Source organism: Eretmochelys imbricata, chromosome 22 (assembly GCF_965152235.1).
Source record: "Eretmochelys imbricata isolate rEreImb1 chromosome 22, rEreImb1.hap1, whole genome shotgun sequence".
NCBI classification, from domain to species: domain Eukaryota; kingdom Metazoa; phylum Chordata; order Testudines; family Cheloniidae; genus Eretmochelys; species Eretmochelys imbricata.
Window position 1 is genome coordinate 3,489,886 of NC_135593.1, and position 26,369 is coordinate 3,516,254.

The 26,369-nt window shown below is 61.2% G+C and overlaps 1 protein-coding gene and 1 non-coding gene across 2 annotated transcripts in view; both read left to right on the top strand.

Annotated features, from left to right (window-relative positions):
• ROBO4 (roundabout guidance receptor 4) overlaps positions 1-26,369 on the top strand; it is an 87,787-nt gene that overhangs the window by 38,604 nt on the left and 22,814 nt on the right. The window contains 12 exon segments of the mRNA XM_077839936.1: positions 480-637; positions 1,608-1,728; positions 4,951-5,089; positions 5,735-5,862; positions 8,807-8,931; positions 13,111-13,330; positions 14,084-14,205; positions 15,705-15,876; positions 16,934-17,128; positions 17,764-17,806; positions 19,059-19,201; positions 21,516-21,854. Of these exon segments, the coding sequence (XP_077696062.1) occupies positions 480-637; positions 1,608-1,728; positions 4,951-5,089; positions 5,735-5,862; positions 8,807-8,931; positions 13,111-13,330; positions 14,084-14,205; positions 15,705-15,876; positions 16,934-17,128; positions 17,764-17,806; positions 19,059-19,201; positions 21,516-21,854 (1,905 nt within the window).
• On the top strand, positions 9,212-9,284 carry TRNAK-UUU (transfer RNA lysine (anticodon UUU)). Its single transcript has one exon. It is a non-coding gene; the product is annotated as a tRNA-Lys (tRNA).

Genomic DNA, 26,369 nt, shown 5'->3' on the forward strand with positions numbered 1-26,369 from the left:
AACACAGTTGGGGGGCTCACTCAGAAGGAAGCTCCATAGCCCGTCCTTACCTGGTACAGGACCATGACAGCAGGGGCTCAGGGAAGAGCAGGAGGCCGGAGGGGGCCTAGCTTGGCTATGGGGCAGCTGGCTGAATAGACATGAGGGACGGGGCCACTTTCCATTCGCTGCTCTGCTATTTCTGGCTCATGGATTTTCAGCCAGATGTTCACAAAACCCTGGGCAAATCCTAGTGAGGAGCAGAAGCCATCCCAGGTGTGAGAGGGCCCCAGCAGGCCCCAGCCTGGGTCCAAGGAGCAGTCCATGTGCCCCTTCCCCCACAGGCTCTACCCACTGGCAGGAACAGGCGGATGTGCCAAAAGAGAAAAGGGGCTCAATGCCGGGGGAGTCGCTGGGCCAGATTCTGCCTCTCAGGCCGGGGCAGCAGGAGGGCTGGAGGCCTTGCCCTGTGGTTTGGCTTATATTTGGTCTCCTTGCAGCGCTGCGGGAAGATTTCCGGCTGCAGCCCAGCAACCTGCTGGTGACGGTGGGGGAGCAGGTGCTGTTAGAGTGTGTGCCCCCGAGGGGGCATCCCGAGCCCACCATCTCCTGGAAGAAGGACGGGGTCCCCATAAGCCAGAAAGCTGGCCATTACGAGGTAAGCTCGGTCATAGAATCATAGAATATCAGGGTTGGAAGAGACCTCAGGAGGTCATCTAGTCCAACCCTCTGCTCAAAGCAGGACCAACCCCAGCTAAATCATCCCAGCCAGGGCTTTGTCAAACCGGGCCTTAAAAACCGCTCAGGATGGAGATTCCACCACCTCCCTAGGTAACCCATTCCAGTGCTTCACCACCCTCCTAGTGAAATAGTGTTTCCTGATATCCAACCTAGACCTCCCCCACTGCAACTTGAGACCATTACTCCTTGTTCTGTCATCTGCAACCACTGAGAACAGCCGAGCTCCATCCTCTTTGGAACCCCCCTTCAGGTAGTTGAAGGCTGCTATCAAATCCCTCCTCACTCTGCTTTTCTGCAGACTAAAAACGCCCAGTTCCCTCAGCCTCTCCTCGTAAGTCATGTGCCCCAGCCCGCTGATCATTTTCGTAGCCGTCCGCTGGACTCTCTTCAATTTGTCCACATCCTTTCTTTTAGTGCGGGGCCCAAAACTGAATGCCATACTCTCCCCCCTCCTCAGACCCTACCCTGCCCACAGGCTTTTCCTATCTCCCCACCTCCAGCACCGTGCAGGGGGCATGGTTGCATGCTAGAGCACCAAGCCTCACGGTGTTCGCTGCCTGTAGACGGGTGGAGTCGCCTCAGCCCCCAGCTTCTTGTCCCAGGGTTTGAACAGAGCCGCTTTGGCCCCCTCTTCCCAGGGCTAGGACGGAGCTCCTCGGCCCTGTGTGGGCAGTCAGGCCTGTCACTCTCTAGCCCAGATACGCACTCTCTCACTCTTTCAGCCATTTCTACGTTGTACTGGACTTGGTGGGGTGCTGCCATTCTTGTTGCTGGCCCAGTGCATGGGGGCACAAGCCAAGCTCCCCCCACATGCCGAGTTCCTGCACTGGGGCTGGCTGTGGCTAGGCGAGACATGGGGCCCTGACTCCCTCTCTCCCTCCTTGCAGGTCTCCAGCGGGAAGCTCCTGATGGTGCGCGCTGAGAGGAGTGATGCAGGGCTGTATGTGTGTGTGGCTTCCAACCAGGCAGGACAACGAGAGAGCAAACCGGCCCTGGTGTCTGTCCTGGGTGAGGAGACAGTCCCCTCCTTGGGCCTTGCCCACTGGGCCTGGTGCTCAGCTGATATCCAAGCAGCTGCTATGGTGTCACGGACCCACAGCTCTGGGACAGTCCCTGGGAGGACCCCTTCAGCGCGTCAGCCCCCTTAGGGTCACTCTCTCACTGGGGTAAGCCCCTTGGCTTCCCTGCCTCCTGGGACCGAACCTCAGAGCTTTCAGCCCCCCAGCTTCATGCCATGAGCTTCCTGGAGCCAGTCCACCTGAGAAGGACTTGCACACTCAAAGTTAGCAATACGCCCTCAGCTTCCTGACACGAGTGACACCCAGCCAGCAGTGTGACAGCAGGAACAGAGTGCAGGACGTCCTTAGTTAACACAGCGAATGGGAAGTGACAGCAAAGTCCAGCTGGGTTAGTGCAGAGTCGAGAGCCCCTCTGAGGCTCTGTAGTCCCAGTCCAGAAGCGACTCCCCCACACACACTTCCAGCAGTCCACCTTTAACAACCCACCTGGCCCCTCCTCAGTCCTTTGTCCTTGTTTCCAGGCAAGCAAAGTCACCGGCCTCCCCCCTAGCCCTTTGTTCTCCAGATGGTCACACCCGACTGGCTTCCTAAGGAGGTTGAGCCATCCATGGTCGTTAGTTGCTAGGTGCCAAATATCCAGGGAATTGGAGTGGCCGTTGTCTTCAGAAACTCTCCCTGGGCTCAGGCCCCAGACAACCAGGGTCAGTCTCACCTGGATCTCTGCAAAAAGTAAACAACCTTTCCTCCTCACCTAGTTAACCATGCAGCACATCGGGGGAAACTGAGGCACACACAGTATTCATACAAAACGTTATGAAAAATCCCCACTTTGTCACACATGGGGTGCCAGAAAACTGGCCAGTTGACATATTTCTGACCAATGAGACCACTGGTTGGATCCACATGGCCTGTGCCCGGCATGTCCAGTGTGGTCACCATCTGAGGGGCATTAATAGCAGGTCAGCACCCATGAGAGGGACTGGTTCTCCTCAACCCTAACAGCAGCTCCCCCTCTCAGGGCAGCAGGAGGTTTGAGGAGAGCACCCAAGGAATTCTGCTCCCCAGGGCGAGGGGACCAGTTCAGGCTGCCGGGGACCCAGGCGACGCTCCCTGGAGCTTGTGAAGCCAAGTGCCCAGGAGTGCTGCCGGCTGCAGGGAATCCCTGGCGACAGGGGCTCCCTGCATGGAAAGGGACATTCCCCTTGGGGGAGGAGATTCCTAGCCAAGTGGTCCCTGGCGTTCTCTGCCATAATGGCCAGGATGTGCTGGGAGAGCAGGAGGCAGGCGGCCCTGAGGCCCCTCCTTGGTGCCCAGCCTCCTTGACCTAGAATGTCTCCATCCTTTGAGAACCCTTCCTGGGGGCAGCCTGGCCCCTCTGAACACATGGGTCTCTCCCTGGGAGCTTGCTCCATTTGCAGTTTCACTCCATGGCTCCTGGTTTGGAGCCTGCACCCCGAGTCCTGGAGAATATAAGAGGCTTCCAAAAACAGTCCCTGGGCCTGATTCAAGCAGCAGGACTCTTGTGACAACTACGCAGAACCACAAGCCAGTGCATGGTTTAGAGACTCACTGGACTGGCTTCCCTCCCAAATTGCTTTCCCTAGAGAAAAGTTCCTGCCTTAGCTACAGATTTCCAGGAAATGGCTCCGTTTGAACTCCAACCTCTCCAGGCTCTCGGAGTTGCTGTGTCACTTCCTCCCAGTTCAGCCACATGGGAAACCATTTCCAAGCTTACCGACAGCAGTGTGGACAGGGCCTCTCCCAGCCCCCGCACACACACCTTCTGCCCTGGCAACGGGCAACTGAATGGGAGAGAAATGACTGAAATGGGGAACGCCTGCATTCTGGCACACCACAATTGACAGGCTGTTTTAAACTACGAAACCCATTTTTAAGGATGGTTCCTCCCTCAGTGAACTAAACGCTGAAGCCAAAGCTTATCACCCAGAGCAGTAGCACACGCAACCCCTTGGACTGACCCCACCCTGGGAGCTACAGCAACAGTTGCCATGTGTGTTGTGGACCTGCTGCTAGAGGGGGGCCTGGCACACACTTTCTCAATGGGTTACACAACGATTTGCTGGACAGCAGTAGGCTGGCGGAGCTCAGGAATCCTGACTCTGAGAAGGGCCTGGGAGGTAGTGGTCGGAGGCAGGCTAACTGCAGTGCATAGGGAAAAGGAGGACTTGTGGCATCTTAGAGACTAACCAATTTAGCGCACAGATTTGGCACATGCGTTGCGGAAGGCAGCGTGGCTGAGGTTGGGGTGGCCGTGTTAGAGGTGTGGGTTCTGTGGACAGTGCTAGCGTTACGTCAGGGGCCTTTTCGTTTGGACACATTCAGTCTCTGTCTCCCTTTGGCGGCTGTTCCCTTCAACCTGTGTTCTTACAGGGTACGCGCGCATCGTCTCAGCTTTCTCTGCCTTTCACAGTTGCGCTCACAGTAAGGATACATTTGTAGACCCAGTTATCGCAAACTCCCAACGCAGGCAATGGCTGTGGAGAGCCACGTCCTTCCCCTTTCTGGCTGTCCTTATTCCCGGAGGGCTGCACATGCTGGTAGGGCAGAGGTCTCCAAACTGTGGGGCGCTCCGCCCTAGGGTGGCATGGAGGAACATGGGTGGGGGGGCATGGCAGGCCTGGGCCAGTTCCCACAGGGGGCGAGGAGGGAGCATCACCCAACTTCCACCCCCACCCTCCCTCCCCAGCTCTGCTCTGGCCCCATCCCCAGCCATAGCCTCGGCTCCCGGCCCCGCACGTGGTCCCATTCCCAGCCTTGGCACGGCTTGGAACCTGGCCAGGGGCCCGGCTGCCTGCCCCCACCATGGCCCAGCTGCTGCTCTGCTCCCAGCCCTGCCCCGACCCCGCCCTCTGCCTCAGCCCCTGGCCGCGGCTCCATTCCCGGCCCCGCTCCCAGCCCCAGCCCTAGCTGCAGCTCCAGCCTCAGCCCCCTTACCCCTGTCCATGTCCTTCCCCCCGCCACTCCCAGCCCCACCTCTGCAGGGGAGGGGGCACGGACAGGGTAAGGGGGGCATGACGCTCAAAAGTTTGAGGACCTCTATGGTAGGGGGTGGAGACCTCCTGGGGGCACAGGAGGTTGTGGGGCTTGGATCCTGTAACACGTGGCACTGACTCCAATTCTCGCAGCCCAGAGCTCCATCTCCCGGCAGGGCGGGGATGCGTCACTGAGATCTCTGCTTCTCCCTCCCCAGAAAAGCCAACATTCACTCGCAGACCCAGTGATATTGTGGCCAAATTTGGCAGCACCGTCCAGCTGGGCTGTGGTGTTCAGGGGGACCCAATGCCCAAAGTATGGTGGCGGAAGGAGCCCGGCGAGCTGCCCTGGGGCAGGTATGTGGTGTACATTCGGAAGCTTCTGAGCTTTGGGGCTGATCTCTCTGTCAGCATTTTCCCTGGTATCCGAATACATGGCACTGAGGCACTCCAAGCACCGACTCATTCCCATAGCTCATTGTTGCAAGGTAGGTAGAGGATGCCAGGCTCACTTAACAACACTGCACAGGCCACGGGAGAGAGGGGGAACTGTGTGCCTGTTCGATACAGCACCCAGCAGGATCAATGGAGGCAAACCCAGCCTGTCACCTGTTCCCGTTCTCCTGGAGGTGGACAGAGTGGGGTACACCCTGGTATTGTTACCGGGGCCGCTGGTCATGAGTACGAGCAATTCCCACCCCTTGGAATAGCAGTTCCACTGGCTCTGAGGGGGCAGAGGGAACCACATTTCAGTGGTCGCTGCAAATGCAAGATCCCAGGCTCCGGCCCAGGGGCCCAGGCAGCTGGGAGCCCCCTGTGTTTGGGGCCCGGGGCCCAGAGCCCTGCTGCCCATGTCCTGCTCACCCATGGTTTATTGTTGTTATGAGTCATGTGCGTTATGATGGGGCCTAAGGGCCAGCCAGGACAGGGCTTGGCACAAACACTGAGTGGCCGCCAGTCCCTACCCCTGCTCACAGCAGCTGTTCTGTCTTACACGCCCAGGTACGAGGTGGATGAGGAGAACACCTTGCGGATTCATTATGTGACGACGCTTGACTCCGGCAGGTACATCTGCACGGCCCAGAACCAGGTGGGCACCATCTCGGCCCAGGCCTCGCTCACTGTGCAGGGTAAGCAGCTCCATGCTCCATGAAGCAGCCTTCACAGCACGCCAGGACTGGTCCGTGCCCACGGGCAGCAGCGAGACCGTAGTGCCCTGCACACCCTGCTTCCTGCGTGCCCCGGGAACCGGGGGAGGCAGAAAGCTGTCACCTGCAACTGGGCACACGTAACGTCCCTGCCCTACCCACCCACCAGCCCCATCGGCTCTGGCCCTCTCCGAGCAGCCCTGGAGCGATTCTCTCCTCTTCTCCCCAAGACTTGACAGGCTGGGGTCCCCGCATCTGGAGAGGGGCAGGCCAGTGCCCTGAATTGCCTGAAACCGCCCCACATGAGCGCCAAGAAAACCCCTTTCTGTGCTTCTTACCCTTGCGGTACCACAGGCCCAGGGATCGGGGCACAGTAGCACTCGGATGCTCCATCAGGAGACAATGCCCTTGGCTGCTGGGAACTCCTGCCTCTTCCTTGGCAGGGCCCGATCCTGCAGACACACCTGGGAAGCGTGCCTCACCTGGCTCAAGTGACTCAGCTGCTTGAGTGTGTGCAGGATTGGGCCCATCACTTCTTGGCTGGACCAGCCCCTGCCCCCTCCAGCTCTGCCTCTCTGGGGGTTTGCTTCATGGAGGGGGTTGAAGCTACAGCAGAGTCTCCCCCGGCTCGGCTCCGTTCACAATTCCCGGCTTCCTGTTCGATTCCTGGGACCTGTGGTCTCCCCTCTGGCTAGGGTTGTCAACTTTCTACTCACACAAAACCGAGCACCCTTGCCTCGCCCCTGCCCCACCCCTCCTCCAAAGCCCGCCCATACCCTGCCCCTTCTCCAAGGCCCTGCCCCCACTCACTCCATCCCCCCTCCCTCTGTCGCTCACTCTCCCCACCCTCACTAGCTCATTTAACCAGGCTGGCTCAGGGGGTTGGGGTGTGGGGGGTGAAGGCTCCAGCTGGGGATGTGGGCTCTGGGGTGGGGCCAGGGATGAAGGGTTTGGGGTGCAGGAGGAGGCTTCAGGCTGGGACTGAGGGGTTCGGAGTGTGGGAGGGGGCTCTGGGCTGGGGCAGGGAGTTGGGGTGCAAGGTGGGTGAGGGCTCTGGCTGGGGGTGCAGACTCTGGGGTAGGGCTGGGGATGAGGGGTTTGGGGTGCAGAAGGGTGCTCTAGGCTGGGATCGAGAGGTTTGGAGGGCGGGAGGAGGATCAGGGCTGGGGCAGGGGGTTGGGGCCTGGGAGGGGGGCAGGGGTGAAGGCTCCGGGTGGCGCTTACCTCAAGCAGCTCCCAGTAGCAGCAGCATGCCCCCTGCGGCTCCTACATGGAGGCACAGCCAGGTGGCCCTGCGCACTGCCCCATCCACAGGTGCCACCCCCGCAGCTCCCATTGGGAGCTGCGGAGGCAGCGCTTGTGGTAGGGGCACTGTGCAGAGCCCCCTGGCTGCCCCTACGCATAGGAGTCAGAGAGGAGACAAACATACCAGCGGCTTCCCGGGATCCACGCAGCACAGAGGCTAGCAGGGAGCCTGCCTTAACCCTGCTGCGCGGCACTGCCAACCGGACGGTCAGTGGCCCAGTCAGCGGTGCTGACCGGAGCCGCCAGTATCCCCTTTCGACTGGGTGTTCTGGTCGATAACCAGACACCTGGTCACCCTGCCACTGGCCTTTCCTGAGGGCTGTTCCCTGTGTCTCCGGCAGGCATGGGGCTCTGAAGGCAGGGAGGCCCCCAAGAGCTGGACGAGCATTAGCCTGGCTTCCCAGACCTGCCAAGGGCCTGGGGCACAGACAATAGCAGATGAGCCCTTCTCACTGATGGGCCACGTTCACCCTGGGCTACAGGAGGGGGGTTGGCCCCAGAAATCCCATTGCTTAGGCCCTCCTGGGTAGTGCCACTCCCAGCTGCAGGATCCTGGACTGCCGCCCATCCCAGCGAGTGCTGGTGAGGGGAAGGGAGCGAAATAGCGCTCCCCTGATGTTCCCTCTGGCATCCGGCCTCCAGCCCTGCCCCCCATCCCTGCAGGCCTGCGCACCCTGCCAGGGAGCCCTCGCCTGGGCTGGAGTTGTGCCCAGCCACAGGGCAGAGCAGGACTCTCAGCGCGCTGAGTTTGTACCGTGCCTTCCCCTGGTGGCTCTGCCTCCAGCCTGCCCAGCGCAGGCGGGTCAGGCCGGCAACCCCGCTTCAGTGGGCAGCCCCATGCTTCTGGCGTATGCCCGTAACACAGTGCTCCTTTCCGCAGCGGGCTGGCTGGCCTAGGGGGAGGGGTACAGTGAGCCCCACTCCCCGCACCTGCTGGGGGTCATGGGCCAGCAGCACCCGCCCTCTCCCAGAGCCAGCAGGCAGCTCAGGGATGCAGGGAGAGGGCCTGCCCCCCCAGTCTCCCGGATGGCCACAGGGCTGAGGTACAATCTAGCAGTGAGCAGGCATTGAAACCATGTAACCCGATAGGCCTGTGGCAGTGACCAGACCAGCCCCGCATGGGGGAAAGCCCCGAGCCCTCCAGATGGCCCCCCTGGCAGCCGGGTGCCCAAGGGCCCAGCATGCCTCAGCCCATGGTACACCGCTGGCTCGGGAGACAAAAGAGCCAGCTCCTCTGATCTGTGTAACTGCCCGGATCCCCAGGCCAGGGACGGCTCCGCCTCTGGTGGGCGCTCTGCCCTGACCTCTGTGGGACAGCTCCGACCGGGAGGGGCCCTGAGTCACAGACCCCCTTCCCCACGGGCTGGACATCGCCCTGAACAAGAGAGAGACCCTCCCACGGTGTAGGGGGGACTGTGCGTTAGAGATGTCCGGGCTGGGGGCCCTGCAGTGTCCATTAGCTGGGTGTCTGGGCTGCCAGCACATGGTAACAGCCCGTAGGCGGGGTTGTCAGAGGGGAGAGGGAGCAACGTCTAAAGGTGCTCACTGTGAGTGGTATTGCTCTGGGGAGCTCCTGTTGCCCATGTCCCCAACCCCACGCTTGCCCCTTTCTTGCCCGTAGACCCCCTGGACACCGGGCAGAGGGAGTGGCCGAAGGACGTCCCACGGGAGACGATGGACGTCCAGCTGTACCTGGACAACAGCACCGTGCTCCCCTCCTCGTCCGCCGTCTACCTGCACTGGAAGGTCAGTGAGCAGTCTCCGCTAATGCTGAGTGCACTGGGACCCCGGCCTGGAGTGCCTGCCAGGGAGCCCTGGGCGGCCCCGCTGCCTGGCTCCGGGACGCGTGGGGTGAAGGGGAGGGCGGGGTGGGGGTGGCACTCCCCAGGGGGTGTGAAGTGGGCTTGTCTGTGCCTGCTCTAGCTCGGCTCCCTGAAAGCAGCAGCCTCTGGCCCCACAAGCCCTAGCTGACAGGCCTTCCCCGGCCTCACCCTCTTGGTGTGGGCGAGCGGTAGGCACCAACCCTGCCTGGCTAGCTCAGTTGGAAGAGTGTCAGACTTTTAATCTGAGGGTCCAGAGTTCACGTCCCTGGTCAGGTAAAGAAGGGATCCTTTCCCCCCCCCCCCCAAAATTGGGGGGGCGGGACAGCTCAGTGGTTTGAGCATTGGCCTGAAACCCAGGGTTGTGAGCTCAATCCTTGAGGGGGCCACTTAGGGGTCTGTGGCAAAACTTGGGGATTGGTCCTGCTTTGAGCAGGGGGTGGGACTAGATGACCTCCTGAGGTCCCTTCCCACCCTGAGAATCTATAAACCCGCGAGTCCTCAGAGTGCTCCCTGTGGTGCCCAGCCCGTGTCCACTGGACACGCACAGACGTTCCTGGCCGGCTGTCTGCAGGGCACGGTGTACACACAGGTGGACTGTTATAGCTCAGGGCCAGGGCCTTTGGAACATCACAGCCAACTGATAGCGACCCAGTCATGAGTTTAGCATCAAAACCCCAGATTCAAGAGCTAACAAGTGAGGCGGATTCTGTGACTTTACTGGACCTCAGTGACGTCCACGCTTCAGGAGGAGGAGGCAGGACTGGGCCCCTGCCCTGTCCACCGGGGGCTGCAGCCAGGGTCACGCGCCCCTGCCCTGCGGCTTCCGCTGGGGCTGTGAGCCCTAGCCCTGTGGCATCCTGGGCTTGGTGGAGGCTGGGCCGTGTGCCTCAGCCCTGCGACTTCCAACAGGGGCTGCAGCCGGGGCCACGCACCCCCCTTGTGCCTTTCCAGGGCTGTGCACGCCCATCCGGCTGTGGCCAGGGCTGGCGGGGGCTGTAGTTGGGGTCACATGCCCCTGTCCCGCAGCTGCAGCCAGCTCTGGAGCATGGGCTGTGTGGCTGCCGTGGCTGCACCCCCCCGCCCCCCCGCCTGCTGTGGCTGCTAGAGCCGAGCTCAGCCTGTCAGTCCCCTCCCCCACGGGACTCCATTCCTCCCCCCATCTAGCCCTGCCCCCTGGTTATTTTTAGTAAAGTCATGAACAGGTCACTGGCTCCATGAATTTTTGTTTATTGCCCGTGACCTGTCCCTGACTTTTACTAAAAATAGCCGTGACAAAGACTTAGCCTTACTCATAAGTAATGATCATAGAGTCAGAAATGGTTCCATAGAAACCAAAAGGTATAACCCGCTTCCTAGAGTCTCCGCTGAACTGTACCTGGCCAAACCCTTGTATGAAGTAGTTTTTCTCTCCAAGGCAATCTCCCAGTGTCTCCAGCCAACCTGGCCAGGATCCCGCCTTCGTGAATGTAAAGAGCTCTGTCCTTTTTCCTTCCCCAGTGCAGGATAACAAGGGGTCTTCTGCCTTCTCCTTATATCCCCCCAAATCCACTGCTGATCTCCAGAGTCTGGATGGCCCCCAGGGTCTGTCCCTGGTGTGCTGACTTCATGTTTTCACATCCTCATGTTGCCTTCGTATGGAAACGGGGATTCCTTGTGTCAGCTCCCAATGCTTAATGTATGTGGGAACTGAGGCAGCCAGGGGAACATACAGCCTTTGTGTTCCCATTGCCTGTTCTCACCCCAGGCCCTGCCTGGGCTTGTGCTGGTCCCGAAGCAGCTCAGGGCCTGTCCGAGCCAACCCCGTGCTGGAAGGGCGAGCACCTCGCCATGCTGCAGTGCATTTGCACAGGGCAGGGAGCCGAGACAGTCGCAGGCAACATGGTCTGCTTCTGCCCATCTGGCAGCCCCCCTCGCAGGGATGGGCGCAGCACAGTGATCCCTGGCCCGCAAACGGCCCCAGAGTTCAAAAGCAGAGGAGAAGTCCAGGGAATGTGTCACCCAGGACAAGCCCAGCACCCCACCAGGGCACCAGGAATTACACCGTGTGCCGAAGGAGCAGGAGGGAATGGAGAGCTGCCCCTGCACTCCCAGACTGTGAATGGGAAAGCGCTGCCCACACCCAGCCCCTTCCAGCAGGGCCCCACTGAGCTCTGTCCCCCTGGACAGCCTGGCCGGGCTAGACCTTGCCCTGCCCCAGTGCTGCTCAGATCCCCCACCATTCCCAGTGTGCACGGACAGGCTCAGCGAGGAGAGCGGAGTGCTGACTGGAGAGCAGTGGCAGGATCCCCCAGCTCCACCGGCAGAGCGGCCTGGGGACAGCAGCCTTGAAAGCATCGTCCCTCGTAGAGGGGATCGTGGGTAACGCACGAATGCCGTCCAGGCCATTGGGCAGGTTGCAGGCAGGACTGAGGGGCTTTGGCTCTGCTGTGATACCTGCCTGTGAAAGGGACACAAGGACAGGACCCCCCAGCGAGAGGCTGCGAGGCCCGAAGGGTGGTAGCCAAGTGCTGCAAGGCCTCTCCAGCAGGGCCAGGCAGACCCCCCGGGCTCACCACTGGCATGTTCCCCCACACAGTTGGGCCTGTGCTCGGCAGCGTCTGGCAGCGGCGCTGCCCAGGGGTGGCAGGCACCTGGAAACTGAGTGAGACACCATTGCAAATCCATCCCACCCCCAGCTACTTACCCACCCACCAACTTTCCTTCCCACCCATCCATCTAACCACCCACCCATCCCATCCCCAGCTACTTACCCACCCACCGACTCTCCCACCCATCTATCTAACCACCCATCCCACCCCCAACTACTTACCCACCCACCGACTCTCCCACCTATCCATCTAACCACCCACCCATCCCACCCACAGCTACTTACCCACCCACCGACTCTACAACCCATCCATCTAACTACCCATCCATCCAACCCCCAGCTACTTACCCACCCACCGACTCTCCCTCCCACCCATCCATCTAACCACCCATCCATCCCACCCACAGCTACTTACCCACCCACCGACTCTCCCTCCCACCCATCCATCTAACTACCCCTCCATCCCACCCACAGCTACTTACCCACCCACCGACTCTCCCTCCCACCCATCCATCTAACTACCCCTCCATCCCACCCCCAGCTACTTACCCACCCACCGACTCTCCCTCCCACCCATCCATCTAACCACCCATCCATCCCACCCCCAGCTACTTACCCACCCACCGACTCTCCCTCCCACCCATCCATCTAACCACCCATCCATCCCACCCCCAGCTACTTACCCACCCACCGACTCTACAACCCATCCATCTAACTACCCATCCATCCCACCCACAGCTACTTACCCACCCACCGACTCTCCCTCCCACCCATCCATCTAACTACCCATCCATCCCACCCCCAGCTACTTACCCACCCACCGACTCTCCCTCCCACCCATCCATCTAACCACCCATCCATCCAACCCCCAGCTACTTACCCACCCACCGACTCTCCCTCCCACCCATCCATCTAACCACCCATCCATCCAACCCCCAGCTACTTACCCACCCACCGACTCTCCCTCCCACCCATCCATCTAACCACCCATCCATCCCACCCCCAGCTACTTACCCACCCACCGACTCTCCCTCCCACCCATCCATCTAACCACCCACCCATCCCATCCCCAGCTACTTACCCACCCACCGACTCTACAACCCATCCATCTAACCACCCATCCATCCCACCCACAGCTACTTACCCATCCACTGACTCTCCCACCCATCTGTTCATCTCATCCACTGAATCCAACCAGTCATCCACCCTCTGACCCTCCCATCCCCCCAGCCACCCATCTACCAACTCATCCATCCACTGGCCTGTCCTCCCGCCCTCCCATCTATCAACATTTATACAGCGCTTTCTGCCATAGCAACCGCTCTCTCAGCTGGCTTCTCCCAGCGCATAGTCCTGCTGATGCAGCTCTGGCAGCCTGTCCTCAAGCCTCTTGCCCAAGGCAAGCACCATCCTGGGCAGAAGGACAATAGGAGACTTGGACACAGGCAGGCTGGGGGGTTGGGCAGATCTCGGCTGGCCTGTCCTGTGCCCTCACTGACCACGGTTGCCTTTCAGGTGATCCGCCCATCCCAGCACACTGAGGGACATGCTGTGCTGTACCGCTCCCTGCTGCCGGTCAGCGTGGACTGGGTTGAACGGAAGGTGCCCAGGGAGCACAGCATCATCATCCCAGCCCTCAAGAGAGGCTACAAGTATGAGTTCAAGGTTCGGCCCTATGCTGGGAAGGTCCATGGCCTGGACAGCAACATCAGGCATCTCTGGATCCCGGAGGAAGGTACAGCCCGAGGCACCCCCAGTCCCTCCAGCTCCAGGGCCTGACTCAGCTTGCTCTGCAGAGCAAGGTCTCATGGGGGACCTAGAGAGGCTGCAGGCCTGGCAGGGAGTCCGTGAGTGACGTGCTGGGTGGGTTTGAGGGCTTGGCGCGTGGCTGCCTGCAGGCCCTTCTACATGGTGCTGCTCCTTACAAGGCCCATGCCTTGCCAGGGGGAGCATGGGCAGGGGGTCCCGCTGCAGCGGACGGAAACCTGCCCAGTCAGCTGCTGTGCACCCCCTGGGTGAACGGCACGGCAGGTGCCCAGTGTGCCCTGGCACCCCAAGGCTGCACCGTCCAGGGCCCATGTGTGGGGCCATGTGGGGAAGTGCCAAGGCTGGGGTCTGTCACCGTCCTGCTAGAGGGGACAGGGAGGGAAGAGGGGGAGGAGGAGCAGCACCATGCACAATCTCACAGGACCCCTGGGCACCAGGTTCCCTCCCCAGGAGCCCAGCTCGGTACCTTCATCTGCAGTCACCCCCACTGTGCATGGCCCCATGACCTGCCCTGCCTCTCTAGCGATACCTGCCTGAAGCCCCGATGGGCATCTTGGTGCTGGTGGGAGACCTCAGGGACCACAGCTCCGCTGCCCTCCCCCTCACACTCCAGTGCTCGGAGTGCGGGGCCTGGCTCTAGGGACCCCAGGCTCCGTGTCTGGAGAGCAGCCCAGCCCCGGGCTGCCCAAGGCGGTTTTCAGTGGTTCTCTCTTGTCCTCAGTGCCTAGTGCAGCTCCTCAGCGTGTCACCATCACGGCAGTGGAGGATGGGAATGGCACCGTGCTCATCAGCTGGGACCCCCCTCCCCACCCCGCACATAACGGCATCATCCGGGGCTACAAGGTGAGGATGTGCCAGGGCGACGGCTCAGGCCCCGCACGACACTGACGTGCTCGGCACTCACAGTGGGGACGGAGGGTAAAGAGCTAAATCGGCCTGGCTTGGCCAGGCTGCAGCTCGTAGGAACCTGGCGGGAGCTCCGGCTCGCGGAGGGATCTCGCCCGAAGGTGGGGAGGTAACCAGAAGGGTGCCGGGGGGCAGGGCCGTGTGCCCTGGGAGCGCTGCCGGGCTGGGCTGCACCCTGCCAGAGTGACACGGGCTCTCGGTCACTCTCAGGAGCATTCACAGGAGTCAGTGTTGGTTTGTGCAGGGATCTCGGGGGCTGCTCTGCTCTGCTCTGGGAGCAGCCCCTAGGGGCCGTGTGCCAGCTGGGCAGAGCTGCAGTGAGCGATGCCCCTTACACAGGACCTGGGGGGCCTGGCAGAGGAGCCGCACCAGCTGAGGCCCCCTCCATGCCTATGCGGTCGTGTCTTTGGAGCAGCTTTTGCTTGGAGTTCCTGGGGCTTCTTGTGGGGCCTGGGGCAGTACGGGTCACAGCTGTCCATGGGACCACGGAGGTGGGGGTCAGAGCTGTCCATGGGGCCTGGGGCACTGTGGGTCACAGCTGTCCATGGGGCCAGGGTGGTGGGGGTCAGAGCTGTCCATGGGGCCTGGGGCAGTGCGGGTCACAGCTGTCCATGGGGCCAGGGTGGTGGGGGTCAGAGCTGTCCATGGGGCCTGGGGCAGTGCGGGTCACACTGTCCATGGGGCCACGGAGGTGGGGGTCAGAGCTGTCCATGGGGCCTGGGGCAGTGCAGGTCACAGCTCTTCCATGTGGCCAGGGTGGTGGGGGTCACAGCTGTCCATGTGGCCAGGGTGGTGTGGGTCACAGCTGTCCATGGGGCTTGGGGCAGTGGGAGTCACAGTTATCTGTGAGGCTCGGGGTGGAGCAGGTCACAGTTATCCGTGGGGCCAGAGGCAGTGGGGGTCACAGCTATCCATGGGGCCTGGGGCAGAGGGGGTCACAGCTGTCCATGGGGCTCAGGGCAGTGAGGGTCACAGCTGTCTGTGGGACTTTGGTCAGTGGGAGTCACAGTTATCTGTGGGGCTTGGGGTGGAGCAGGTCACAGCTATCCATGGGGCCCGGGGCAGTGGGGGTCACAGCTATCCATGGGGCCTGGGGCAGTGGGAATCACAGCTATTCAGGGGGCCCAGGGCAGAGCAGATCACAGCTGTCTGTGGGGCCTGGGGCCGTGGGGGTCACATCTGTCCATGAGGCCTGAGGCAGTGGAAGTCATAGCTGTCTGTGGGCCCAGGGAAGTGGGGGTCATAGAATCATAGAATATCAGGGTTGGAAGGGACCTCAGGAGGTCATCTATTCATCTAGGGGGTCACAGCTGTCCATGGGGCCTGGGGCAGTGGAGGTGTATCTGATTGTATCTGTGTCTGGGTGTATGACAGGCGTCCTGTCTCTTGGTCTGGGTTTATCACAGCCGTGTTAGCTCTGTCTGGGTGTGTTACAGGTCTGGTACCTGGGCAATGAAACTCACCATCGCTCCAACAGGACCGTGGATGGAGGGACGCACAGTCTGGAAACGGTCATGCTGCCGGCTGGGGTTAAATACTGTATCCAGGTGGCAGCCTTCAATGGAGCTGGGCTCGGGGTGCCCAGCAATGCCACATGCAGCAGCGTAGGTCAGAAATGATGTTTTGTTCGTAGAGCTCTTTGTCCAGCCGGAAACCCTCAGGCGCCCCGTGATGGGCCCAAGGGGAGCGGGGGAGCCCTGTGATCAGAGAGCCAGTTGGGGATGCTGGGACAGACAGATTGCTTGCTCGCTTGCCCTCCCTTTGACGTTCTGGCTCCCCAAGCTGGCACACTGGCCTGCTGGCTGCGCTCACTTGCTTCCCTTAGAAACCCGGGTTCAGTCACCTGGACCCTTGGCACCGTTGCCAGCTGGCCAGACTGGAGGCTTAGGGAAGTGTGTGACCCCTTGGACTGCAGGGACCCTCTGGGGAGCAGCACGGAGATCACGCTCCTTGGCCTGTTTCCCTTCTCTGACGCCTGCCCAGTGGACCCCTGGTTCAGCCAGCCCTTGGGAGGGACATTTTTCTTCTCTGCATTTGACTCATTTCACGTGAGCACAGTGCTGGCTTTCCGCGGGGGCTAGGCTGGCTTTCCGCTGGGACGAGGGAAAGTTGGCTGATGGTTCGAGCCGAGAGCTGGCCGTCTGGAATCCGGTTCTGTTCCCGGCTCTGCCTGCCTTTCATTGGGTCACCTTGGCCATGGCCCATCCTTCTCCCTTTCTGCCAGGTGTGCCGCTCGCAGGGCTCCAGCCCACAGGCCCTGGGGGTGTGCTGGGACCCTCCCAGCCCCTCAGGCTGGCTCCCTCTGCCAGCTGGGCCAGTCTCTCCTCCTCCCAGCTGACGCCTGCCCCCAGCATTATCCCAGCTCTCAGCCAGGCTCCGCAGCGACGCCCGTGCCGAGGGTGGACTCCAGTCCTGGCACTGTGCAGGCAGGAGGCTCTGGTGCCCCTCCGAGCGGCAGCCCAGGTGTTTCTGGGGGGAGCAGACTCCATGGTAGCAAAGGGACTGGAGCCTGGCCCAATCTCCTGCTGCAGCTGGGCCTTTGCTATTAACCTTTCGGTGTCCTGTGGGCAGGCGGATGAGCAGGTCAGCTCTCCCGGGGGCGTCGCTCTGCGTTGAACGAGCTCCGCCTGTCACCTCCACCTCTGATCCACCCCTTCCTTCCCAGAGCCCCTGGTGGGAAAGATGGCCAGGACCCCGGCTGTGCGCTCCGTCAGCCACATCCTGGCAGTGATCCGCCAGCCTGTCTTCATCGCTAGTGTGGGCTCGCTGCTCTGGCTCGTGCTGATGGTGCTGGCTCTCTACCTGTGCCAGCACCACGCCGGGCATTACAGCCAAGAACAGCAGCATGCCACAGGCAAAGGTGAGCGTGAAACTGGGGCTATGGAACTGCGAGCCCAGCTGTCTACCAGCAGTCTCTAGCATGGAGGTGGGGGGCAGCAGGGGCCCTGGAACGACACGGTATGCCTGGGCTCGGTGAGTTTGAGAAACCCCAGCCCTTAGGGTCCTGGGCCAGTCCAGCTAAAGCAGGGCTCCCCAACCTCACCCCCGCTCACTGGGCCCTGCAGCCCCCCCACAGGCTGGACATTACACTGGGGATTGGTCTTAGACGGCTCTGATTTCTGCCCAAGCGCTACCCTGGGGGATGGCCCCAGAAAGGGGCCCGTCAGTGCAGGAGATCAGTAGGGTCCATGCCGGGTGGTCTGGGGTGAACCCCAGGGGTTCCCTATCTCAGTGCTGTGGGAGCATGCCCAGGGGTTATCCAGAGACTGGTGCTGGGACCGGTGAGGAGCTGGCAGAGCCCCCAGGATGGCAAGACCGGGTTGCAATCAGCAGCGGGGATGAGATGAAACTCAGGCAGGGGAAGATGGGGGCCTGATGAGAAAGGTGGCCAAGAGGGGCAGCAAACGGGTGCCATGCAGCTCAGGATGGTCTGCACCCTGGTCATTGCAAGGAGCCATTGCTGTGCAACTAACAACCTCCCTGCCTTGCTCCCAGGTCTGTGCCGATATGCCAGCGAAGACACCATTGTCAAGCACAGGTGAGTGACGGCCTGGAGAAAACGGTTGCGAACCCCCATGGCATGGGCTGGCCTGTATCCCCGCTCAGCAAGCCCCAGGGTGGCCCACTGACAGGGAAGATGCCTGCTTTATTCCTGACCTGCAGCCCCCTGCTATCCCAGCCCTGGGCCCCCCCTCACACTCAGCTCTGCCAGAGCCCCTCAATCCCGACACACAGCCCCCTGCTATCCCAGCCCTGGGCTTCTTCTCACACTCAGCTCTGCCAGAGCCCCTCAATCCCGACCCACAGTCCCTGCTATCCCAGCCCTGGGCTCCCCACACACAGCTCTGCCAATGCCCCTCAATCACAAACCGCAGCCCCTGGTACCCCAGCCCTGGGCTCCTCCTCACACTCAGCTGTGCCAGAGCCCCTCAATCCTGACCCCCAGCCCCCTGCTATCCCAGCCCTGGGCCCCACACATGGCCCTCTGTAAGACACCAAACAGCTTACAGTCTGCAGCAGCCCCTACCAGCCCCACCTGTGCCCTGTGATGGTCCTGTGGGCAAAGGGGATGAGGGCAGGCTGGAGGGGGAGCTGAGCCGGCTGGTCTCTGCTGGGGCATGTGATGGCTCTGTGATGAGAGGCTGCCAAGCTAACACCCCTGGTGCTTCCTGATCCTGGAGAGAGGCAGGTGCCCAGGGTGCTGTGAGTTACACAGCACTCTGGGGCCTTCCCCTACAACAGATCCCCCGCTCGTGTGGGTGCTACGCAGCACCTGCCAGCAGGAGGGAGCCAGAACCTGCCCCCTGCCCACCCTGACACACCCCTGCCGGGGGAGGCAGGCTGGACCTGCTAGGGCTCCCGATGCTGGGAATGCAGAGGATCTTTCATAGAAATGTCATAGAATATCAAGGTTGGAAGGGACCTCAGGAGGTCACCTAGTCCAACCCCCTGCTCAAAGCAGGACCAATCCCCAATTTTTGCCCCAGATCCCTAAATGGCCCCCTCAAGGATTGAACTCCCAACCTTTTCCACTCCCTCTGCACTGCCTGAGAGCACAAAGGGAATGGTGCTGGCCCACGAGCCTGGCCCAGTCACAGTGCTCCCTTCCCATGGCCAGGGCTGGAGCGGGGCACTAGCCCTGCCCTAGCCCCCTCCACGCAGACACAGGAGGAAGGTGCCACAGACTCACCCAGCCGGCAGTGCCGGGGCTCTCCAGAGCTGCTGCCGGTGAGAGCAAAGCCCCCTCCCGGTGCCCTCACCTGTACGTCTCCTCCCCTCCCCAACCCCAGGATGGACGTGAGTGACTCCCCGTGGCTGGCTGACAGCTGGAAAGCCACCTCCTGCTCCAAGACCTTCAGCAGCAGCAGCAGCAGGTCGAGCAGCCAGCTCCTGTGGGCCGAGACCAAAGACAGCCTGGACTTCCACTGCTCCAGTGAGTCCCTGCCGCGCCACTCTGCTCCTGGCCGTTCCCTGCCCGGACAGAGGCTCCCGCGCTGACCAGCCCACACCTCTCGCTGCACCTTCAGGGCAAAGTCAGGACGTTCTGCAGGGAAGGTGACGTTCCCTGTGCGGGATCCCGGGAACCCGGCCGCGGACCAGCTGAGCTCCCTGCATGGGATCCCGGGAGCTGGGCCGCGGGCCGGCTGACCTCCCTGTGCGGGATCCCGGGAGCCGGGCCGCGGACCGGCTGAGCTCCCTGTGCGGGATCCCGGGAACCCGGCCGCGGACCAGCTGAGCTCCCTGCATGGGATCCCGGGAGCTGGGCCGCGGGCCGGCTGAGCTCCCTGTGCGGGATCCCGGGAGCTGGGCCGCAGTCCGGCTGAGCTCCCTGTGCGGGATCCCGGGAGCCGGGCCGCGGACCGGCTGAGCTCCCTGTGCGGGATCCCGGGAACCCGGCCGCAGACCAGCTGAGCTCCCTGCATGGGATCCCGGGAGCTGGGCCGCGGGCCGGCTGAGCTCCCTGCATGGGATCCCGGGAGCTGGGCCGCGGGCCGGCTGACCTCCCTGTGCGGGATCCCGGGAACCCGGCCGCGGGCCGGCTGAGCTCCCTGCACGGAATCCCGGGAGCCGGGCCGCGGACCGGCTGAGCTCCCTGTGCGGGATCCCGGGAACCCGGCCGCGGACCGGCTGAGCTCCCTGCATGGGATCCCGGGAGCTGGGCCGCGGGCCGGCTGAGCTCCCTGTGCGGGATACCGGGAGCCGGGCCGCGGACCGGCTGAGCTCCCTGTGCGGGATCCCGGGAACCCGGCCGCGGACCGGCTGAGCTCCCTGTGCGGGATCCCCGAAACCCAGCCGCGGGCCAGCTGAGCTCCCTGTGCGGGATCCCGGGAGCCGGGTGTCCTGGAGTGTGGGGCAGTCCAGGCCCTGCACCCCTCTTCCTGGGATTCACTGAGACTCTCAGCCAGCCAGTAAAACAGAAGGTTTATTGGACAACAGGAACACAGTCCAAAACAGAGGTTGTGGGTACACCCAGGACCCCACAGTCAAGTCCTTCTGGGGGAGCAGGGAGCTTAGACCCCAGCCCTGGGGTTCCCTGCGTTCCTGCACCCAGCCCCAAACTGAAACTAAACCCACCCAGCAGGTTCCCTTCTGCAGCCTCTGTTCACATTCCTGGCAGAGGTGTTACCTCCCCCTCCTGGCTCAGGTGACAGGCTCTCAGGTCTCCCATCCCCAGGGCACATTCCCAGGTCAACACTCCCCCCTCCCTGCTGTGTCACATCTTCACACCCCAGCCGAGGCCCGCTGAGCTCCCTGGGTGGGATCCCGGGAGCCGCGGGCCAGCTGGGGCGGGGGGAGCGCTGGGGGCTGGGTGTGTCTGGGGGTGCGTGGGGCGGGGGAGCGCTGGGGGCTGGGTGTGTCTGGGGGTGCGTGGGGCGGGGGGAGCGCTGGGGGCTGGGTGTGTCTGGGGGTGCGTGGGGCGGGGGGAGCGCTGGGGGCTGGGTGTGTCTGGGGGTGCGTGGGGCGGGGGAGCGCTGCGGGCTGGGTGTGTCTGGGGGTGCGTGGGGCGGGGGGAGCGCTGGGGGCTGGGTGTGTCTGGGGGTGCGTGGGGCGGGGGGAGCGCTGGGGGCTGGGTGTGTCTGGGGGTGCGTGGGGCGGGGGGAGCGCTGGGGGCTGGGTGTGTCTGGGGGCGCGTGGGGCGGGGGAGCGCTGGGGGCTGGGTGTGTCTGGGGGTGCGTGGGGCGGGGGGAGCGCTGCGGGCTGGGTGTGTCTGGGGGCGCGTGGGGCGGGGGAGCTCTGCGGGCTGGGTGTGTCTGGGGGCGCGTGGGGCGGGGGAGCGCTGCGGGCTGGGTGTGTGTGGGGGCGCGTGGGGCGGGGGAGCTCTGCGGGCTGGGTGTGTGTGGGGGTGCGTGGGGCGGGGGAGCGCTGGGGGCTGGGTGTGTCTGGGGGTGCGTGGGGCGGGGGGAGCGCTGCGGGCTGGGTGTGTCTGGGGGTGCGTGGGGCGGGGGGAGCGCTGGGGGCTGGGTGTGTCTGGGGGTACGTGGGGCGGGGGGAGCGCTGCGGGCTGGGTGTGTCTGGGGGTGCGTGGGGCGGGGGGAGCGCTGCGGGCTGGGTGTGTCTGGGGGTGCGTGGGGCGGGGGGAGCGCTGCGGGCTGGGTGTGTCTGCGGGTGCGTGGGGCGGGGGAGCGCTGGGGGCTGGGTGTGTCTGGGGGCGCGTGGGGCGGGGGAGCGCTGGGGGTGGGTGGGACTCATGGAGCCTCGAGGGCCTGGGGACTAATACACCGTGTCTCTCTCCTTTCCCTCTGCAGCCGTGTCCTTTGACAGGCCGAGCCAGAGCTCCCAGATCCCGGCTGTCCCCCGGGGGCCCGACAGCAGCAGCCTGTACAGGATGCTCTATGTCGACCTTCCCGCCAAGCACATGCAAACCTTCCACCGCCCCCCTGTGCCCAGCACCCCTGGCCCTCACTGCAGAGCTGCGGAGCCCGGGCGACCCACCGACCCCAGGCTCGGGCCCCGTTACAGGCAGAGCATCGGCATGGAGAGCGGCTGTGCGGGGGGAACCGAAAAGAGAGGGCTGTGGAAGCCAGCGGGCCCCGGACCCCCCAGGCTCACCTTGCAGGGTCCCTGGGAGGGCAGCAGCAAAAGAGGTAAGGGCCGCAGGAAGTCCCAGCTGGGAGCTAGGGGCTCTGACCTCAGGGTGCCTGGGCCTGCATTCAGGGGCTGCAGGGTGCCATGCGGGCACACAAGCCCCGCGGGAAGGGTTGGCGTTTCCCTCCTGATCCGCTGAGCCCGTGGCAACGTGCTGCCCTGCTACGCTGCGCCCTGCACGTGCTGACACCAGCCCCGATGGCAGGACCGCCATCGACCTTAGCTTGCCGTAGGCCCCAGCCAGATCAGTCTTTCCTCAGCGTGGCCAGAAAATGGGCACAGGGAACAGCTGCAGTGTCTGCCATCCCACTGGGCATGAGCCCCACCAAACAGCCCGGCCACAGCCCAGTGCCGTGCCCCTGGCATTCCCTAGTGCCCCGCCCTCCTGCCCCCAGGGCCGGGGCAGGGGCCTTCTCCCCAGAGCAACCCTGTGGCTGTTCTGCTGGCATCACAGCCCGACTGGGCCTGCCCATGGAGGGGACCTTCACCTGGGCGCTCCCCTGCCCCGGTGGTTGGCCATGGCCTATGTTCATTCTTTGCCCTGGTCCTGGCTTCACGCCGGGGTCGGGTTCCGCACCCGGGACAAGCCCTGTGAGCTCCAGCATGGCTCCCCGCAGGGTGTCAGGGGAGGGGCAGCACACTGGCCCAGCGGCACGAGAGGGTGCAGGAGGAGGGGAGCAGCGGGAGCCCTGGCAAGTGCTGTCTGGCTCGCTGCGGCACTGGCTGTGGGAGCACAGGAGGGGGCCAGGACCACACTGACAGCAGGGGATGAGGTGCCCAGTCCAGCAGCAGGGGGCAGACACAAAAACCAGGGCTGCTGGGTTCTGTGTGTGCCCCTGTCTGGGCTTGTCCCATGCTAAGCCGTGGGGACCGGAGCCCTCCCACTCCTTCCCCCCTGCACCTTTGTGCTCTGAGTCCAATGGCTGAACAGCCCTTGGGCAGCGCAAAGGGTTGCTGGCATCGTACACCCCCCATGCCCTCAGCAACAGCCCTGCCCTGCGCCCCCTCAGCCTGAGCCGACCACCACCACTCTCCTTGCGTCCAGCCTCCAGTCCCCAGCTCCTGGCAAACCCCAGGAAGGGAAACACGTGCTAACCCCAGCAGCTTCACTGCCTACAGAGGGGCTGCCAATGTGGGGGAGGGAAGCTACTGTGGGAGGGGTGCTGAGGGAGGCTGGGATTTCATTATCTCCAGAGTTTAGGACAAACCGGCGCCATGAAGGTCAGAGAAAGCCAATGGACCCTGTTTACTTGCCACGAGCTGTGCGGTGAGTGCTCCCTCCCTGAGCTGCCCCAGGGAGCTGTGCCGTGCTGGAGCACGGGGCAGGGGGCGACAGCGTAGCCGCTCCTCCATCCCAGGCGCTGTCTGCAGCTTGGGCCCCAGCTGCTCTGCCTCTGGGGATTCCAGCCAAGCCGAGTGTAGCCGAGCCCAGTGGGGGTGGGGGAGGCGGCACTGGGGAGTGACTCTGGCCCCTGCCCCAGACACCTGCGCTTGAGTGGGCAGCAGGGACACTAAACGCTGTGGGGAGCCAACACCTCACCCCAGGACAGCAGGCCTGGCCACTTAGTGCAGGATTGTTAGTGGAGTCTGATCCCTGTATGATGGGATCCCCCCGGGGTGCCACCTCGGGCTGGGTACCCTGAGCCCTCTGACTCACGAGCCTGGGATGTCTCTCCCACTGTGCTGCTGTGACAAGCGGCAGACCCGCTCCTGGTCCTACACTTCCACTAGCATTCACACAGGTAGGGACACAGGCAGCTGCAGTTACATGCAGGCTCTCTGACCAGCCACTGCATGAACCAACAATAGAGAGGATACAGCTAAAATAACCACCAGCTTCCCAGCCTAGGAGCCCCTCCCACTCCCTGGAATATAAACTCAAAATTATACTGTCTGTGCTGCACAGGGGACTGTACAGTGCAAGCTCATAGAGTTCGCCTTCCTCAGTGTGGAGAGGAAATGCAACAGCCCCCGCCCCTTGAGCTAAGATTCCCAAGCACTTCACTCCAAACTTACTGGTTTAGATTAAAACATAAAACAAGTGTATTAAGTACAAAAAGATAGATTTTAAGTGATTATAAGTGATAGCAAACAGATCAAAGCAGATCACCTAGCAAATAAACAAAAATGCAAACTAAGCACTAGAAAGATAGGATATGAATTAGCAAATTCTCACCCAGGCTGATGATACAAGCAGGTTGGCAGATTCTTAAGGCACAAGCTACATTTACTTTGCAGCTTGGAATCTCCAGGGTTTTCATACACAGGCTAGAAATCCCTTTACCCTGGGTCCAGCACTTCTCCAGTTCAGTCTTTTATCCGCAGGTGTTTTCAGGAGTCCTCTTGTGTGGGGAGTGAAGAACAACAGATTATGTCACTCCCTGCCTTATAGAGCTTTAGCATATGTCAGGAACCCTTTGTCCCAAACTCAGTTTGTGGAAAAACACAGACATCCCAAGATGGAGTCCAGAGTCATGTGGCCTGGTTACATGCCCTTGCATACCTTTCTGAGTTATAGCAGCCATTACTTACAGGCTGTCTGGAATGTTCAAAGGAAAGTTAAGTTCTTCCAGGGTCCATTGTCTTTGCTGATGTGCCATCAGCACTGTCTGGCTTCTTCATTGTTGTACCAGAAAGGCTAGTTGTGGGTGTCACCCAGCGTAAGCACAATTGAAATACAGATACATAGTCAATATTCACAACTTCACATACAAAAATGATATGTGTATACAAATAGGATAATCATATTCAGCAAATCATAACTTTTCCAATGGCACCTCACATGACCCGTCTGGTACAAAATGCACCATAATTATGCCATAATCATGTCATAATAATATCACTATGAAGAATATGGGGTGCAGTGTCACACCCCATCCCTCCAGCCCTACAGAGATCCAGAGAATTTAAGGTCCATCGGGATCACCTGCTCTGACTTCCCAGAGACCCTCATCCAGGTGCCACGGCATCTAGCCCACTAGTTGGTGTTTGACTGGGCGCTGAGCCTAGATCTTTCAGCCCCATGCTGCTACGAACACCTAGCCTAGGTGCTGGAACTAAGCGTGCTGGGGGTGCTGCAGCACCCCCTGGCTTGAAGTAGTAATAACAACCTAAACACATGGTTTTCACCTTCCGCACCCCCACTATAAAAATTGCTTCCGCACTTCCGACACCTGGTTTCATAGTAAGCGAATTCACCAATTTCCTTGGTCGAGGAAGGACGGTTGAACAAAGAAGATGATTGAGTTCCTAATCTCTCATAGCTGGAAATCGTCCATCAGCAACTGCAGATCTTATTGGTCTGCCAAGCCTGGCAACAGCAACCACTAATTAGTCTCTGCGCGTTTCTTTCTTAGATTAACGAGCACTGGCAAAGCAATGATTGGGTTACCAGAATTCAAATGCTCTGACCTAAATTTCGATAGCATTTGAAACCGCTGTGCAGTTGAAATCTCAAACAGGTTTGAGATTGCCAAAGTATACTGATTCTCTCTCCACCTGGACGGGCTTCAGATCCCAGATAACAGTTCCACAGGAACGCCACAGATTCTTGCTGCCTGGTTTCCCTTATGTGTCTTTACATCTCTGTGGATTTTGGTGGATTCACCAGGATCGTTTTGCATGGAATGGGTCAACTCAGCAGCAGCCTTAATGTCAGGGTCCAGCAAAGCTGAGAGTGCATTTACCAGCTGACTGACATGTACCCTCCACCTCTGCATTGAGCAGCTGATCAGAACTGGAGTTGACCACACCAAATGAAAGATCTTTCTTGGGGGTGAGTGCCACAAGTGTTTATAGAAGGAAGCCACGTCGTTCCTGGCAGAAGATTCCTTGAGGGCGATGGCTTTGACTCCCATAAGAGCTTTGTGGTCATATTGCTATGACTGTCCTTGGCCCCTAAAATGGCTAAGAAGCCCTGGATCTCCATTAATACCTTAGCTGTGTTTGAACAGTGTTGCATCGCTCATTTGGGAGATGATATGGTCACATGTTGTAAGGTAAATAACATTTGTAATTAAGCAATGCACGAAACAAGGACTGAAACAAGACTGAAAAGAAGCTGGACACCAGTCAGATGAAGCATCTCTGAATAATCAAAAATATCAAATAGTTCAAACTCAAGTTGAATGAAGAGAGCCATTTCCTAGCTGCACAGGTCCCGCTCTCTCAGACAGTTGCCCCAGTGTTCTAGGGGACATGGTCATCTGCTCTGAATGCCTACTAGCTTCCCTGCAAAAATCATCTTCGACTTGGAGCTGGATGGAAAGGACGCCCTGGAGGGCCTACAACACGATGGTTGGATGCTGTCGACAGACACCTGTCCCTCACTGGCATTCTGCCCTGTCACGCACCAGATTTGGCTCATCATGGAGTTGCAAACACATTCAGTGATCTCTATGCTGGCCAAGTTACTAGACAATCGCAATGATCCCTTCTGGTCTTCAAATCCATGACTCTAAGACTCCGCGTGGCCCTGCTCAGCACCAGTGTAAGGGGATGTCTGTGGTGCGATT